General features: G+C 39.7%; 1 protein-coding gene across 1 annotated transcript in view; it reads right to left on the reverse strand.

Moving 5' to 3' along the window:
* Positions 1 to 6,624: 6,624 nt before the first annotated feature.
* CAT (catalase) overlaps positions 6,625 to 17,665 on the reverse strand; it is a 47,332-nt gene continuing 36,291 nt past the window's right edge. Inside the window, exons 11-13 of the mRNA XM_022583656.2 lie at positions 16,775 to 16,882; positions 15,185 to 15,268; positions 6,625 to 14,869 (exon numbers count right to left, since the gene is read on the reverse strand). Of these exons, the coding sequence (XP_022439364.1) occupies positions 14,804 to 14,869; positions 15,185 to 15,268; positions 16,775 to 16,882 (258 nt within the window). The 3' untranslated portion in view covers positions 6,625 to 14,803. The remainder of the gene's footprint in view (positions 14,870 to 15,184; positions 15,269 to 16,774; positions 16,883 to 17,665) is intronic.

Raw genomic sequence — 17,665 nt, forward strand, 5'->3', positions numbered from 1 at the left:
TATCAAAGATAAGGTGGCCATAGGTGCATGGGTTTATCTCTGGACTTTCTATCCTGTTCCAATGATCTACATTTCTGTTTTTGTGCCAGTACCATACTGTCTTGATCACTGTAGCTTTGTAGTATAGTCTGAAGTCAGGGTGCCTGATTCCTCCAGCTCCGTTTTTCTTTCTCAAGATCACTTTGGCTATTCGCGGTCTTTTGTGTTTCCATACAAATTGTGAAATTTTTTGTTCTGTGAACAATGCCATTGGTAGTTTGATAGGGATTGCATTGAATCTGTAGATTGCTTTGGGTAGTATAGCCATTTTCACAATGTTGATTCTTCCAATCCAAGAACATGGTATATCTCTTGATCTGTTTGTATCACCTTTAATTTCTTTCATCAGTGTCTTATAGTTTTCTGCATACAGGTTTTTTGTCTCCTTAGGTAAGTTTATTCCTAGGTATTTTATTCTTTTTGTTGCAATGGTAAATGGGAGTGTTTCCTTAATTTCTCTTTCAGATTTTCATCATTCATAGGAATGCAAGAGATTTCTGTACATTAATTTTGTATCCTGCTACTCTACCAAATTCATTGATTAGCTCTAGTAGTTTTCTGGTAGCATCTTTAGGATTCTCTATGTATAGTATCATGTCATCTGCAAACAGTGACAATTTGATTTCTTCTTTTCCGATTTGTATTCCTTTTATTTCTTTTTCTTCTCTGATTGCTGTGGCTAAAACGTCCAAAACTATGTCGAATAATAGTGGTGAGAGTGGGCAACCTTGTCTTGTTCCTGATCTTAGAGGAAATGGTTTCAGTTTTTCACCATTGAGAATGATGTTTGCTGTGGGTTTGTCATATATGGCCTTTATTATGTTGAGGTAGGTTCCCTCTATACCTACTTTCTGGAGAATTTTTATCATAATTGAGTGTTGAATTTTGTCAAAAGCTTTTTCTGTATTTATCGAGATTATCATATAGTTTTTATCCTTCAGTTTGTTAATATGGTGTATCACATTGATTGATTTGCATATATTGAAGAATCCTTGCATTCCTGGGATAAACCTGACTTGATCATGGTGTTTGATCCTTTTAATGTGCTGTTGGATTTTGTTTGTTAGTATTTTGTTGAGGATTTTTGCATCTATGGTCATCAGTAATATTGGCCTGTAGTTTTCTTTTTTGTGTGACATCTTTGTCTGGTTTTGGTATCAGGGTGATGGTGGCCTCATAGAATGAGTTTTGGAGTGTTCCTCCCTCTGTTATATTTTGGAAGAGTTTGAGAAGGATCAGTGTTAGCTTTTCTCTAAATGTTTGATAGAATTCACCTGTGAAGCCACCTGGTCCTGGGCTTTTGTTTGTTGGAAGATTTTTAATCACAGTTTCAATTTCAGTGCTTGTGTTTGGTCTGTTTATATTTTCTATTTCTTCCTGGTTCAGTCTCGAAAGGTTGTACTTTTCTAAGAATTTGTCCATTTCTTCCAGGTTGTCCATATTATTGACATAGAGTTGCTTGTAATAATCTCTCATGATCCTTAGTATTTCTGCAGTGTCAGTTGTTACTTCTTTTTCATTTCTAATTCTGTTGAGTTGAATCTTCCACCTTTTCTTCTTGATGAGTCTGGCTAATGGTTTATCAATTTTGTTTATCTTCTCAAAGAACCAGCTTTTAGTTTTATTGATCTTTGCTATTGTTTCCTCCATTTCTTTTTCATTTATTTCTGATCTTATCTTTATGATTTCTTTCCTTCTTCTAACTTTGGGAATTTTTTGTTCTTCTTTCTCTAATTGCTTTAGGTGTAAGGTTAGGTTGTTTATTTGAGATGTTTCTAGTTTCTTGAGGTAGGATTATATTGCTATAAACTTCCCTCTTAGAACTGCTTTTGCTGCATCCCATAGGTTTTGTGTCATCGTGTTTTCATTGTCATTTCTTTCTAGGTATTTTTTGATTTCATCTTTAATTTCTTCGGTGATCTCTTTGTTATTTAATATGTATAGTTTAGCTTCCATGTGTTTGTATTTTTTACAGTTTTTTTTCCTGTAATTGATATCTAGTCTCATAGCGTTGTGGTCGGAAAAGATACTTGATACCATTTCAATTTTCTTAAATTTACCAAGGCTCGATTTGTGACCTAAGATATGGTCTATCCTTGAGAATGTTCCATGTGCACTTGAAAGTGTATTCTGCTGTTTTTGGATGGGATGTCCTATATATATCAATTAAGTCCATCTTGTTTAATGTGTCATTTAAAGCTTGTGTTTCCTTATTTATTTTCATTTTGGATGATTTGTCCATTGGTGAAAGTGGGGTGTTAAAGTCCCCTACTATGATTGTCTTACTGTCGATTTCCCCTTTTATGGCTGTTAGCATTTGTCTTATGTATTGAGGTGCTCCTATGTTGGGTGCATAAATATTTTCAATTGTTATATCTTCTTCTTGGATTGATCCCTTGATCATTATGTAGTGCCTTTCTTTGTCTCTTGTAATAGTCTTTATTTTAAAGTCTATTTTGTCTGATATAAGAATTGCTACTCCAGCTTTCTTTTTTTTAAAACATCTTTATTGGAGTATAATTGCTTTACAATGGTGTGTTAGTTTCTGCTTTATAACAAAGTGAATCAGTTATACATATACATATATCCCCATGTCTCTTCCCTCTTGCATCTCCCTCCCTATCCCACCCCTCTAGGTGGTCAAAACTCCAGCTTTCTTTTGATTTCAATTTACATAGAATATCTTTTTCCGTCCCCTCCCTTTCAGTCTGTATGTGTCCCTAGGTCTGAAGTGGGTCTCTTGTAGACAGCATATATACGGGTCTTGTTTTTGTATCCTTTCAGCCAGTCTATGTCTTTTGGTTGGAGCATTTGATCCATTTATATTTAAGGTAATTATCAATATGTATGTAAGAAAATTACCATTTTCTTAATTGTTTTGGGTTTGTTTTTTTAGGTCTTTTCCTTCTCTTGTCTTTCCTGCCTAGAGAAGTTCCTTTAGCATTTGTTGTAAAGCTGGTTTGGTGGTACAGAATTCTCTTAGCTTTTGCTTGTCTGAAAAGCTTTTGACTTCTCCAGCGAATCTGAATGAGATCCTTGCTGGGTAGAGTAATCTTGGTTGTAGGTTTTTCCCTTTCATCACTTTAAATATATCCTGCCACTCCCTTCTGGCTTGTAGAATTTCTGCTGAAAGATCAGCTGTTAACCTTATGGTTATTCCCTTGTATGTTATTTGTTCTTTTTCCCTTGCTGCTTTTAATATCTTTTCATTGAATTTAATTTTTGATAGTTTGATTAATATGTGTCTTGGCATGTTTCTCCTTAGATTTATCCTGTATGGGACTCTCTGCACTTCCTGGACTTGACTATTTCCTTTCCCACATTAGGGAAGTTTTCAACTATAATCTTTTCAAATATTTTCTCAGTCCCTTTCTTTTTCTCTTCTTCTTCTGGGACCCCTATAATTCGAATGTTGGTGCATTTAATGTTGTCCCAGAGGTCTCTGAGACTGTCCTCAATTCTTTTCATTCTTTTTTCTTTATTTTGCTCTGTGGTAGTTATTTCCACTATTTTATCTTCCAGGTCACTTAATCGTTCTTCTGCCTCAGTTATTCTGCTATTGATTCCTTCTAGAGAATTTTAAATTTCATTTATTGTGTTGTTCATCATTGTTTGTTTGCTCTTTAGTTCTTCTAGGTCCTTGTTTCTTGTATTTTCTCCATTCTATTTCCAAGATTTTGGATCATCTTTACTATAATTACTCTGGATTCTTTTTAAGGTAGACTGCCTATTTCCTCTTCATTTGTTTGGTCCGGTGGGTTCTTACCTTGCTCCTTCATCTGCTGTGTGTTTCTCTGTCTTCTCATTTTGCTTAACTTACTGTGTTTGGGGTCTCCTTTTCACAGGCTGCAGGTTTGTAGTTTCTGTTGTTTTTGGTGTCTGCTCCCAGTGGCTAAGGTTGTTTCAGTGGGTTATGTAGGCTTCCTGGTGGAGGGGACTAGTGCCTGTGTTCTGGTGGATGACGCTGGATGTTGTCTTTCTGGTGTGCAGGACCACGTCCAGTGGTGTGTTTTGGGCTGCCTGTGACCTTATTATGATTTTAGGCAACATCCCTGCTAATGCGTGGAGTTGTGTTCCTGTCTTGCTAGTTGTTTGGCATAGGGTGTCCAACACTGTAGCTTGCTGGTCGTTGAGTGGAGATGGGTCTTAGTGTTGAGCTGGAAATCTCTGGGAGAGCTTTTGCTGTTTGATACTATGTGGAGCCAGAAGGTCTCTGGTGGACCAATGTCATGAACTTAGCTCTCCCACCTCAGAGGCACAGGCCTGACACCCTGCTGGAGCACCAAGAACCCTGTCAACCACACAGCTCAGAAGAAAAGGGAGAAAAAAAGAAAAAGATAAAGAAAATAATAAAGTTATTAAACTATTTTTTAAATTATTAAAAATAAAAAAATTAAAAGTAATAAAAAAAACCAAAACAACAAAAAACAGGCAGACAGACCCTCAGGCAAATGGTAAAAGCAAAGCTACACAGACAAAATCACACGAAGACGCATACACATACCCACTCAGAAAAAGAGAAAAAGGAAACAAATATATATATATATATATATACATATAAAAAGAGGTAGATTGCCTATTTCATCTTCATTTATTGGGTCTTGTAGGTTTTTACCTTGCTCCTTTGTCTGTAACAATTTTTTTTTTGTCATTTCATTCTTTTTTTTTTTTTTTTTTGATGGGTAGGGCTGTGTTCCTGTCTTACTGGTTGTTTGGCCTGAGGCATCCAGCACTGGAGTTTGCAGGCAGCTGGATAAAGCTGGGTCTTGGTGCTGAGATTAGGACCTTCAGGAGGTCTCACTCCAATTAATATTCCCTGGGGTCTGAGGTTCTCTGTTAGTCCAGCGGTTTGGACTTGGAGCTCCCACCACAGGAGCGCAGGCTCGACCTCCAGCCTGGGAACCAAGATCCTGCAATCTGCGTGGTGTGGCACACACACAAAAAAGGAAATAAACAAAGAAAAAGAGGAGCAGTACAATATCAAAGAATAAAAAACAAAATAAAATTAGAAAGATAAAAAATATATTAGGAAAAATAAAAATATAATTGAAACAACTGCAACAAGGTAAAATAAAACCACAATAGAGAAAAGAAAAAAAGGGGGGAGGGGTGCAGAGGGAACAAAAGGAGAGAACAATAACAAAGTATAAAGCATAAAATAAAATTAGAAAAATAAAGATTTATTAGGAAAAATAAAAATATAAATGAATCATCAACAATGTAAAACAGAACCCCAATGTAAAAGAGGAAAAAAAAAAGCCTTGCAGGCAGAGTTTAGGTGGAAGGGGAACTTAGGCGGGGGTGGGATTTAGGGTGGGGTGGGACCTAGGCGAGTGGGGGGTGACGTTTGAGCGTGGGGCGGGGCCTCTGCTTAGGACCTGTGCAGAAGGGGAGAGGCAGCACGTGGAAAGGAGGTCCTCTGGAGTGTGGAGTTTGGAGGTGAGGCCCTGAGTGAGTGTGTGTGGTAGGGGTTAGGCCCATTGTGTTGGAGGGGGTCTCAGAGAGGGTCTCCGAGGATAGAGGTAGGGCCCTGGCTGGGGTGTGGGGTGGGGGCCTGGGCTCTGCATGGCAGCAGGGAGGCTCTGAGGGCAGAGGATTAGGCCTGGGAGCCCATCTGGCTCCCTGGTGCCTAAATGGACAGGGAAAGCCCTGGTCCTTTTCCCTTCTGTTCCTTCGTGCCCCTCCCCCACCCTCTCCCCCAGGGTCTCCCCCGTCTCCGCTGGACCCCTAACTGTGGGTGGGTCCTGCTGGGTGTAGGAACTCCGCCAGCCACCCCTCAGGGATACGGTCCCGTAGGTCCGGCCTTTACTTTTGCTCCCCCTTCCCTCCCTCCCACTCCCTCAGGACCCGCGTGGCTGGAGGGGGCCTAGGTGGGCAGAGCATCAGGCCCGGGATCTCAGCAGGTTCCTGGGGACCCGAGTGGGCAGGGGAAACCTGGCCGCACTCCCTTTTGATCCTCTGTCCTCCCAGTGGTCCCCAATCTCCCCCTTTGGGCGTGGAATCCCTTCCCCTCACCCAGCCGCCCTTCAGGGGCTCCATTCTCGTCCCGCCTCCACTTCTCCTCCCCCTTCACTCCCCCCACGCCCCACGTCCTACGCGGTCATGGGGGTTCCTCCCGTCCCCTTAGGTGTCCATGGTCCCCCACCAGTGCCTGGTAGGTGCCCCACTTGTGAGGAGACACAAATTCCGCGTCATCCTAGCACGCCACCTTGACTCCGCCCTCCACGTGTATCTTTTTGAATTACTGTTTTTGTTTTTTTCATATCTATACGTAGGAGTGGAATTGCTGGGTCACATAGTAGTTCTATTTTTCGTTATTTTGGGAAACTTCCATACTGTTTTCCACAGTGGCTGCACCAATTTACTTTCTGTTTGGGGTTTTATGTTTTTGTTTTTCATGCATCCAGAATGCTTCTACATTTTGAAATTGGGACCCCTGTCCCGACCAGGTGAAGAGGGAAGTGCCATGTTGATGGACTGGATCAAAGCTCACAGTCCAGCTGAAAGAAGAGACTGTCCAGGAAACTGGAAATTAGCTAACAGGAGGGGAGCTGGGAGCTTTCAGGCAACGAGCTTGGCAGTGAAGAACCAGAACCAAGAAGTTCCGGGGGATGGCAGAGACTGAGGTGGGGGCAGGGCAGGCAGCGGTGGACGGTAATGAGGAGTCACTCACTACCTAAGAGAAGCTGCCCCCAACCCAGAGAGGGGCATCAGGCGATTCAGAGAACAAAAAAATTAATCCCTCTGCTACTCAAAAAGTTTTCATTTTATTAAACTAGCATCATCTTTCTGTGCGTTTCCAGGGCTGCCCAAGTCACCAAATTTGGTGGCTTAAAACAATGGAAATTCATTCTCTCACAATTCTGGAGGCTGAGTCCAAAATCAAGGTATTCCAGGGCCATGCTCCCTCCATAGGCTCTAGGGAAGAATCCTTCCTTGCTGCTTCTAGCTTCTGGAGGCTCCAGGTGTTCCTTAGCTTGTGGCTGTAAAATTCCAATCTCTGCCTCAATCTTCATATGAGCTGCCCCTCCTCCTCCCCTTTGGTCTCTTTAGAAGCACACTGATCTTTGATCATCCCAGATGATCTCATCTGGAGACACTTGCAGAAAACTTTTCTCCAAATAAAGTCAACTTCACAGCTTCCTGAGGTTAGAACATGGACATATTCTTTTAGGGACCATCATTCAACCCACTATACTCTTTAAAATGTGAGTTTTACTTAAACATATAGTTTCATAATGCAATTCATTCAAGAGCAGAAAATACAAGGACAATTTAAAATAGCATACTTTAAGCAAACAATAACAAAGCAAAACAACAAAAATAAAAACGACAATGCAAAATTCACTTAACAGTCAAATGAGAGAATAAGTATTTCCTTTGCAAAGAGTGTCATAGTCGAGCTTTCTACATGTGATTGATTAAAATTTTCAAAAACTCAAAAGTAGGGCTTCCCTGGTGGCGCAGTGGTTGAGAGTCCACCTGCCGATGCAGGGGACACGGGTTCGTGCCCCGGACTGGGAAGATCCCACATGCCGCAGAGCGGCTGGGCCCGTGAGCCATGGCCGCTGAACCTGCGCGTCCAGAGCCTGTGCTCTGCAACGGGAGAGGCCACAACAGTAAGAGGCCCACGTACCGCAAGAAAAAAAAAAAAAAAGTATACGTAACTTTTTGAGTTCACCTCCACTAACCTTTCACATCTTTAAAACTCTGATAAGGATTTTAAAGCCTTCAATTTGTCTTATCAGATCACTGAAAATAGAATTTGGCCCTTTGCCTTTATCATGAACTAAGAGGCAAAGACATGGCCAAGCAGTTTGCCCATTGTTCTCCTTTCAGAATAGCAAGTGCTAAGAAATTCTTAAAACTCATTTCTGTAGCAGAGATTACAAATTAGACTGATGCCCCTTTATATGGGAAAGGAAAAAAATAATGTTTTTAAACTGAAATTCTACATTGAATTTGAAAGCAACAAGGTAATCTCTCAGTGTTTCTATAAGCCCAGACCAAGCCCTCATTTTAGAAGAGTAGTAGATTTTAAAACACCAGGAGTCGATTTTTAGGGAGCGGTGTGCCAGAAGACGAGTGAAAACGCATTTTAAGAAGGTGAGAATGTGAGAAATGAAAAGACATGTCCACACAAAAACACGTACACAAATATTCATAGCAGCATTATTCACAATAGCCAAAAAAGTAGGAACAACCCAAACATCTACCAACTGATGAATGGATCAATAAAAAAGCTTATTCATACCGTGGAATATTATTTGGCAATAAAAGGAAATGAAGTACTGATCCATGATACAACATGGAAGAATCTTGATAACATGATACTAAGTGAAAGAAGCCAGTCACAAAAGATCACATGTTGTATGATTCCATTTAAATAAAATGTGTAACATAGGCAAATCTATAGACGGATTCGTGATGGCCAAGGGTTGCAAGGCAAGATTAAGTTGGGGTAATGGTGAGTGCTGCTAATGGGTACAAGGTTTTTTGGGGGGTGACAGAGATGTTCTACAATTGATTGTGGTGTTGATTACACAACTCTGTGCCTATACTAAAAACCACTGAATTATGCACTTTAAATGGGTGAATTTTATGGTAGGTGAATTCTATCTCAAAAAAAAGCTGGGTGTTTTTTCTTTAAAAAAAAGGTGTCAATGATTAAGTGTTTTTAAACACTAAGAGGCCAAGCAAGGTGAGTATGAGAATGGACCATTGGGCTTTGTGTGTGTGTGTGTGTGTGTGTGATGTGTGGTAAAATATACATAAAATTTACCACTTTAACCATTTTTAAGTGTACAGTTCAGTGGCAAATACATTCATGCTGTTGTGCAACCATCACCACCATCCATCTCCAGAATTTTTTCATCTTCCCAAACTGAAACTCTGCACCCATTATATAAGAATTCCTCATTTCTCCCTTCCTCCCACCCCTGGCAACCACCATGCTACTTTCTGTCTTTGTGTATTTGACTATTCTAGGTACCTCATAGAAGCAGAATCATACCACAGTTGTCCTTCTGTGTCAGACTCATCTCACTTAGCATAACGTCTTCAAGGTTCATCCATGTTGTAGTGTGTGTCAGAATTTCCTTCCTTTTTAAGGCTTAATAATATTCCACTGTCTGGATATACATTTTGTTTATCCATTCATCCATCAATGGACCCTTAAGTTGTTTTCACCTTTTGGCCCTCGTGAATAATGCTACACATTTTACACATATCTCTTCAAGTGTCTGCTTCCACTCCTTTTGGGGATATACCCAGAAGTGGGATTGCTGGATGGAACCATTGGATTTTAGTGGCATGGAAGTCATTGGTGACCTTGGCAAGGGCAGTCTGCTTGTAGGTTCAAGAAAGGACAGAAGAGAGTGAAGATAGCAAGTAAAGGTAATTCTTATAAGATATTGGGGAGAAGAATAAAGGGGGCAAAGAACAAGAGAGGCCTATGAGATCAAGAGAGGATTCAGGGAGACTTACAAGAGCAAGTCATTCTGAGAAGAATGATACAGAATTCCAGAGCAGGCAGAAGGGCATGGACCAGCGCACGTATAGGGGGCTAACTTTCAATATGAACCGAACTCATCTGTGTCAACAGGAAGGAAAAAAGAGCACGTGGATGTCAGTGCTGGCAAGATGGAGGACTTCGGTGGAGGAAAAGATAAGGAAGTTATCCTATCCTTGATGAACTAGGAGCAGAGGGAGTAGGAGAGTTTACTGAGGAAGGAAAGTCAGATTTCCAGGCGTGCTGAGGGCCCACTTGAGGTCGTGGTCAAATTTTTAAAAGCCCGCTTCGTAGGGCTGTGTTTTGCTCCTGCCACAGTCATTTCCAGTGTAAGAAATGAATAAGTGAGAGGTTTAGTTTACCAAGGCTGGGTTCTGGAGTAATTACAAAATCTAAACAGGGGAAGTAAGGACAAGAAGAGGGTGATGACCAAGGGAAGTTGCTAGTAGTGTTGAAGAACTGATGGGAGGGGAGCCCTATGGGAAATTAGGTTAATGTCCAGATATGTTCACACACACACACACACACACACACACACACACACACAATTGGCTCTGTGGGTACAGTACACTGCCTCACCCTTTGACTTGGGCTTAACCATGTGACTTGCTTTGGCCAATGAAATATTAGTGGGCATGATATGAACAAAGGCTTGAAAACACACTTGTGCAATTTGAATTGCAATCCCGATTTCCTGAGAAAGGAAAAACAGGTTTCCTTTTCTTGCATTCTTGCACTTTTGCCGTTATTATGAGCTAGCCATCACCATGGGTCCTGTGTATCTTAATGTCACTTAAAAGTAATATCATTAGATAGTAACTCCCAGGAAGTAAAACCCAAAAGGAAAAGTTAACTTCATCAGTATTTATATTTGAAAATTACAAAATAGGTCTCCAGAGTAGAACTGGGGACACCTCCATGCAGATTTTTACATATGGAAACATGTTAGATACATGTAATTTAACTACCAGCTTATTTTTAGACTACAGAATAGAACAAAGCAGAAAATCAGCTCAAAAACACTGTGTTTATAACCAATATTTAAATAAATAACCTCCTTCCCATCATCAAAGTATATTAATTTTTATGACTTTATCTTATATATTTAATAAAGAGATGTAACTATATAGTAAAATTACTATATTGAAAGTATTCACCATTGGGTACAAATTGATAAATTTGTTTTCCATGTCTACAAATATAACAGTTTCCAGGCACATTCAAACACAGGAAGGATTTAAGCAGGAGAGTTTTGACAGGAGAGTAAAGGAGTTTGAGCTAAAAGATTGAGAATTTGTATCTACTAGTGTCTAATGGTTTCCTGATGCTCAAGATCTGATTCCTAAGAGTAAGCACAAACTGGTTTTGAAGATCTGAGATGAAGGGAATAAGAATTTTCAAGGAAAACAAGTTTTCAATTAGCATTCAGAACTCATTTTTAAAGTGTTCCCCTTGATTTTCAAGCACGATAGGCAAATACGGGTTAAAAACAAATGAAAAAACTTGAGGTTCTGAGCCCTATTTAAAAAATTCATAACCATAAGACTACAATGAATTCAGTAAAATTGCAGGATACAAAATTAATGTTCAGAAATCTGTCGCATTTCTATGCACTAACAACAAACTGTCAGAAAGAGAAATTAAGAAAACTATCTCATTTACAGCTGTATCAAAAAGAATAAAATACCTAGGAATAAATCTAACTAAGGAGACAAAAAGCCTGTGCTTAGAAAACTATAAGACACTGATGAAAGAAACTGAAGATAACACAAACAGGTGGAAAGATATACCATATTCATGAACTGGAAGAATTAATATTGTTAAAATGACCATACTACCCAAGGCAATCTATAAATTCAATGGAATCCCTATAAAATACCAATGGCGTTCTTCACAGAACTAGGACAGATAATTCTAAAATTTGTGTGGAAACACTAAAGACCCAAAATAGCCAAAACAATCTTGAGAAAGAACAAAGCTGGAAGCACCATGCTCCCTGATTTCAAACTATACTAAGAAGCTACAGTAATCAAAACAGTATATCACAAAAACAGACATATAGATCAATGGAACAGAACAGAAGCCCAGAAATGAACCCACACCTATCCAGGTAGTTTATATACAACAAAGGAAGTAAGAACATACAATGGGGAAAACACAGCCTCTTCAATAAATGGTGTTGGGAAAATTGGACAGCTACATGCCAAAGAATCAAACTGGACTACTCCCTCACACCATGCATAAAAATAAATTCAAAATGGATTAAAGAATTAAATGTAAGACCTGAAAGCATAAAACTTCTAGAAGAAAACAGGCAGTAAGCTCTTTGGTATTGGTTTCGGTAATATTTTTTTCAATCTGTCTCCTCAGGCAAGGGAAACAAAAACAATAATAAATAAAATGAGACTACATCAAACTAAAAAGTTTTTGCACAGCTAAGGAAACTATCAACAAAACAAAGAGGCCCTACACAATGGGAGAGGATATTTGTAAATGATCTATCTGATAAGCAGTTAATATCCAAAATATACAAAGAACTTACATAGCTCAATGTCAAAAAAACAAACAACTTGATTTAAATATGAGCAGAGGACCTGAATAGACATTTTTCCAAAGAAGACATACAGATGGCAATCAGGCACATGAAAAAATGCTCAACATCACTAATTATCAGGGAAATTCAAATCCCAACCACAATGAGATACACTTGTCAGCATGGCTAGTGTCAAAAAGACAACAAATAACAAGTGTTGGCAAGGATGTGGAGAAAAGGGAACCTTCGTGCAGTTGGTGGGAATGCAAATTGGTGCAGCCACTATGGAAAACGGTATGGATATTCCTCAAAACTTTTTAAAAAGATTACCATATGATCCAGCAATTCCCCTCGTGTGTATTTATCTGAAGAAAATAAAAACACTAATTCAAAAAGATATATACACCCCTATGTTAACTGCAGCATTATTTACAATAGCCAAGATATGGAAACAACCTAAGTGCCCATCAACAGACGAATGGATAAAAAGATGTGATATATAATGGAATATTACTCGATCATAAAAAAGAATAACATCTTGACATCTGCAACAGCACAGATGGACCTAGAGGGTATTATGCTAAGTGAAATAAGTCAGACAGAGAAAGACAAATTCTGCATGATTTCATTTACATGTGGCATCTAAAAACCAAAACAAACAATCATAACAAAGTTGCCAGAGGAGAGGGTGGTAGGGGGAGGAAAGAAATAGGTGAGGGAGATTAAGAGGTACAAACTTCCAGTTGCAAAATAAATGAGTCATAGGTATTAAATGTACAGTGTGGGGAATATAGTCAATAACTATGTAATACTGTTGTATGGTATCATACATATCATAACCAGACTTATAGTGGTGATCATTTTTAAATGTACAGAAATACTGAATCACTACGTTGTATAACAGGAACTAACATCGTGTTGTAGGTTATTTATACATCATCAACAAACTCAGAAAAAGAGATCAGGAACTTCCCTGGTGCAACAGTGGTTAAGAATCCACCTGCCAATGCAGGGGATCCGGAAAGATCCCACATGCTGCGGAGCACCTAAGCCCGTGCGCCACAGCTACTGAGCCTGCGCTCTAGAGCCCGCGAGCCACAACTGCTGAGCCTGTGTGCCACAACTACTGAAGCCCACACGCCTAGAGCCCATGCTCCACGACAAGAGAAGCCACGGCAATGAGGAGCCTGCACACAGCAATGAAGAGTAGTCCCCACTCACCGCAACTAGAGGAAGCCCGCGTGCAGCAACAAAGACCCAACGCAGCCAAAATAAATAAAGTAATTTTTTAAAAAAAAGAAAAAGAGATCAGATTTTTGGTTACTATCAGGTGGGGGTAGGAGAGAGGGGAACTGGAAAAAAGCAGTCAAAAGGTACAAACTTCTAGTTATAAGATAAATAAGTACTAGAGATGTCATGTACAATAAATATCATTAATGCTACTGTGTGTTACATATGAAAATTGTTAAGAGAGTAAATCCTAAGATTTCTCATCACATGAAAAAAATTTTTTTTCTAGTTCTTTAATGTCGTACAGTATCTATGTGAGATGATTAATGTTAACTAAACTTATTTTTTTTGTTTGGCCGCAACACGCAGCTTGTGGAATCTTAGCTCCCCAACCAGGGATCGAACCTGGGCCCCTGGCAGTGAGAGGACTGGGTTCTAACCACTGGACCACCAGGGCATTCCCATTAACTAAAATTATTGTGATAATCATTTCATGATATATGTGAGTCAAATTTATACAGTGCTGTATGCCAATTATATATCAATAAAACTGGGAAGAAAAAAAGGAAAAAAAAATTTTTTAATTAAAACTCATAATTAGATAAAGAAGTGAGCTAGTGAACAAGAGATCTAAGCAATTTTCAAAGCTGGGAAATTTGCTGTTTTCCCAATAGAATAAAGTTCTGGTCCCCTGTATCTCAGAAGCTATCTAAAGGCTATTGGTTTAAACAAATAACATACTACCCTTGTGAGGTTGATATTTTTAATTATACGGGTAAGTATCTGATAACAGATGACACTCAGATTCAGAGTCTTGAGACATTCCAAGTTATATATGGAGCCTAAAGAAACCAAATACCAGTCTTCTATTTTTATTTACAGATTATTTTATTGTAAAAAGATAAGCAATTACAGATCAGCCTGTTGCAAAATCAATACTATATTATCATAAATGTAATTCCAAGTTTTAAAAAATCTGATCAGTTCCAAGCAGGAATAAACATTAAGCCATGATGGTACTGAAGTTATTTTCAAAAGACACCAAATTGTGCTTCCTATAAGGAACTTAGAAAAATTTAAATTTCTGAGTGGATTATCTTTATCTTTTCTTCTTATATAATTACAGCCATATTTTTATATAACGGCCATGAGATGATATGTAAACATATTAATTTCACCAAGATTTTTTCTTATCAAATAAAATCGTATTTCTGCTAGAAACTTTCATTCTAGTCATTTTAAGTAAATAATCAGCTGTCAAAAGCAAATACACGTTTCTTTCAAATGATTGTTAAGCTCTAACGTTCATTTACCCCTAGGAAGATAGCATTAAAAGCCATTATTACGTTATTTGCTATAGAAACCTGGGATTATCATTGTACAGACATAAACTTGCATTTGCGTGTCTAGCGCAGGAGAATCTTCCATCCAGCGATGAGTGGGCATGTGTGTCAACATTATGCTTTGTTTCATAGGCGGACGGACGACCCTCACAGATTAGCTTTCTCCCTTGCAGCCAAGTGAGACCCGGGATTTACATAGGTGTGAATCGCGCTCTGTTTCGAAAGACCAAGACCGGCAGGTTACTTAACTCACTTGGGCAGCAACTCAGTATTTATCTTAGCTTTAATCTGTGCTCAAATGAAAATAAGCATTCAGAATTTGTTCACCTTCGACTGTCTTATACTGCCCAGGGCTAAAACAAGGAGCATGTGCTTTCCAGGTGAGCTCTTTATATCTCAAATGAGATTCTGAACAGCTGCTTAGGAAACGGAATAGCTGTCCCTGAGGAGAATCATCATAAAAGGAAACCCAACTACGCCCATCCACGACACACCCCCTCTGCCACAGCCAGGATGCTCTGGGCTCACCTTAGGTTTCTCAGCGTTGTATTTGTCCAAAAGAGCCTGGATGCGGGCCCCATAGTCAGGATGGACATCGCTGAAGTTCTTAACCTGTAACCAGGTGAAAATAATGTAAACATTACCCTAGCCCTCACTACACCAGTCCCCAGAGTCCGCCTCACAGGGTCGACTCCAGAGGGGAGGACGGACGCTTCCACGGGAGGCAGAACCACACAGCATTTACCAACACGGAGGAAGGCTTGCGTCCTGGACATATACTGGCTGAGCAACCTTGCCTAAGTCACTCATCTGGGCTTCAGTACCCACTCCTCATGAAATCAGTGAGATAACTAAATCTACCTCACACAGTTCATATCCACTCCCCAGAAAAATAAGTGGGATGACTACATCTACCTCGTAGAGTACCGTGAGAAAAACGCGTTATGAGGTGAGCTACATTTACAGCAGGTAAAGGGCTGACCTCGGAGGAACGCAAAAAGTTATAGCGATTTGCATTAAGAAACAGGCCCAGACACTGCCTGAATTTAAAGTGAGATGTACAAACACTGGCCCCTGCTGGGCAACTAAGCATACTTCAAGCAGGAATTCCTGACCGTGGGCTGATCCTGACGTGGGGCATCAAGAACCCACAGGGGGCCTTGCAGCTTCAGCATATGTGAGAGGAGAAGGCCAAGGGTTCAAGCCCAGTTCTCTACTTACAAACGGTCTTATTCATTCTTATCAGTGAGATGAGAAAATACCCGCCCCACCTATCTCACAGAGCGACTGTCAGGCTCTCTGCCCCAGACAGCAAGAACTATTAGCGCCCAGGGACTTAAAGGGTTATCTTTCATACACGCCCTGGTGAAACACAGTTATAGAACCTTGCCTGCAGACAGAGCATCCAGCCTGCTGGTACATATCTCCGGGCCTTAGAACACATCCCAGACAGCTGCCCCCATGAACAGAGAAGCAGCAACCAAGAGACAAAGAAATAGCCAGGGTTCCTAAATCTACAAGAGGCTAACTCCCCTGCGGCAGGCCGGGAGACCACAGCAGAGCACACAACACAACGAGCTACCATCAGAAATACCCTGGTGCCTCAGCTCAAAAGTTCAGCCTGAGTCTTTGGAAGCAGCTCAGTTCTGACCCCAGAAAACGTGCAAGTTTCTAGTTTCTTCCGAAGGAGGGTCAGGCCTCATAACATCAAGTAGTCAGGCTGACTTCAAATCACAAAAATGTAATCTGTATTTCTTATCACCTGAATTCTAAGCAAAATTGTGGCAGGACCCACATTTTGACATTGGACATCACCCTCTTACACAGAACTTGGCTGCAGTCAGACTGAACAGCATAGGAGGCCATTCACCCTAAACTCAACTAAATTATTATACACTGGACAAAGAGCTAAGGATCAATGGATATGGCATATATACTGGAGGTAAAACACAGAGAGAAAAGAATCAGAGGTTGATTGGGGATTCATACTAGTTTTTTTAAGTGTGCTTAGCTCAAGTGAAATAGAAATGACACTTCCATGGAAGGGTTTTCTCACACAGCTGCACTCTCTTCTCCTGCCAGCAGGTGTCACCCTTCGGCTTACAAAGTATCACTCACCGCTTTCTTCTGGATAAAAAGTTGCGCATCTTTCAGATGGCCCGCTATGTTCTCACATAGGCGTTTCCTCTGCTCCTCATTCAGTACGTTCAAATAGAAAGCCCGCACCTGCTCATTGAAAATAGAATGCAGGGAATCAAATAACCACTTTAGCACCAACAAAACTCACCCAAACACCACTTTTGAAACGAAGATGCAAGATTTCTCATTGGTATAAGAAGGAAAAAAGGTTTTAGAATTTAAGAATAATTTAAAATTATAGTTGAAACTGTCACGTGTTGAGTTCCTCACTTTTTATTTTATTTTAAGCAAAACAGGAAGATAATAGCTCATAACTTCTTTTTAATAATGTCCTTTGCAGTCACTGCTTATAAATCTCTCATAAATAGAAGGCAGTGTTGCCTACAATTAAAAATGCCACCACACCTTAATACTGACAAGTGCGGAATGTGCAAACCGTCATTAAATGTAAGCTTAACGCAATACAACCTTTGTTCAATTCACCCAGAACCAAAGGGGAGGAAAACACCCTAATTTATTAATTAGGTCTTTAGTTATTCAGAAGCCAAGATTTCTTGGAGAAAACAGATGTTAATAGTGATATTTTGCTTAGATTATTGGGTTTAACCTCTAAAATGACTATCAAGAAGTTAAAATAAAAAGTAAGAGCTTAGTATTAAGTATATGAGTCCTAACAGCCTCTGCTCATTTCTGAAATTAACCATTTCTAAGTTATGGCTATGATTCTATTCTACATTTCTTTCATTCACTCATTGAGCAAATACTTACTTCTCATGTAACTATAACGCACCAGGCACTACTCTATGTACTGTTCTACTAATGTTTATAAAGTCCAAAAATATCCAATTATCCAAAGTAGCAAATTCATAA

Source organism: Delphinapterus leucas, chromosome 7 (genome assembly GCF_059928025.1).
Source record: "Delphinapterus leucas isolate spDelLeu-1000000601 "Yukka" chromosome 7, BTC_Dleu_Yukka2, whole genome shotgun sequence".
Taxonomy (NCBI): Eukaryota; Metazoa; Chordata; class Mammalia; order Artiodactyla; family Monodontidae; genus Delphinapterus; species Delphinapterus leucas.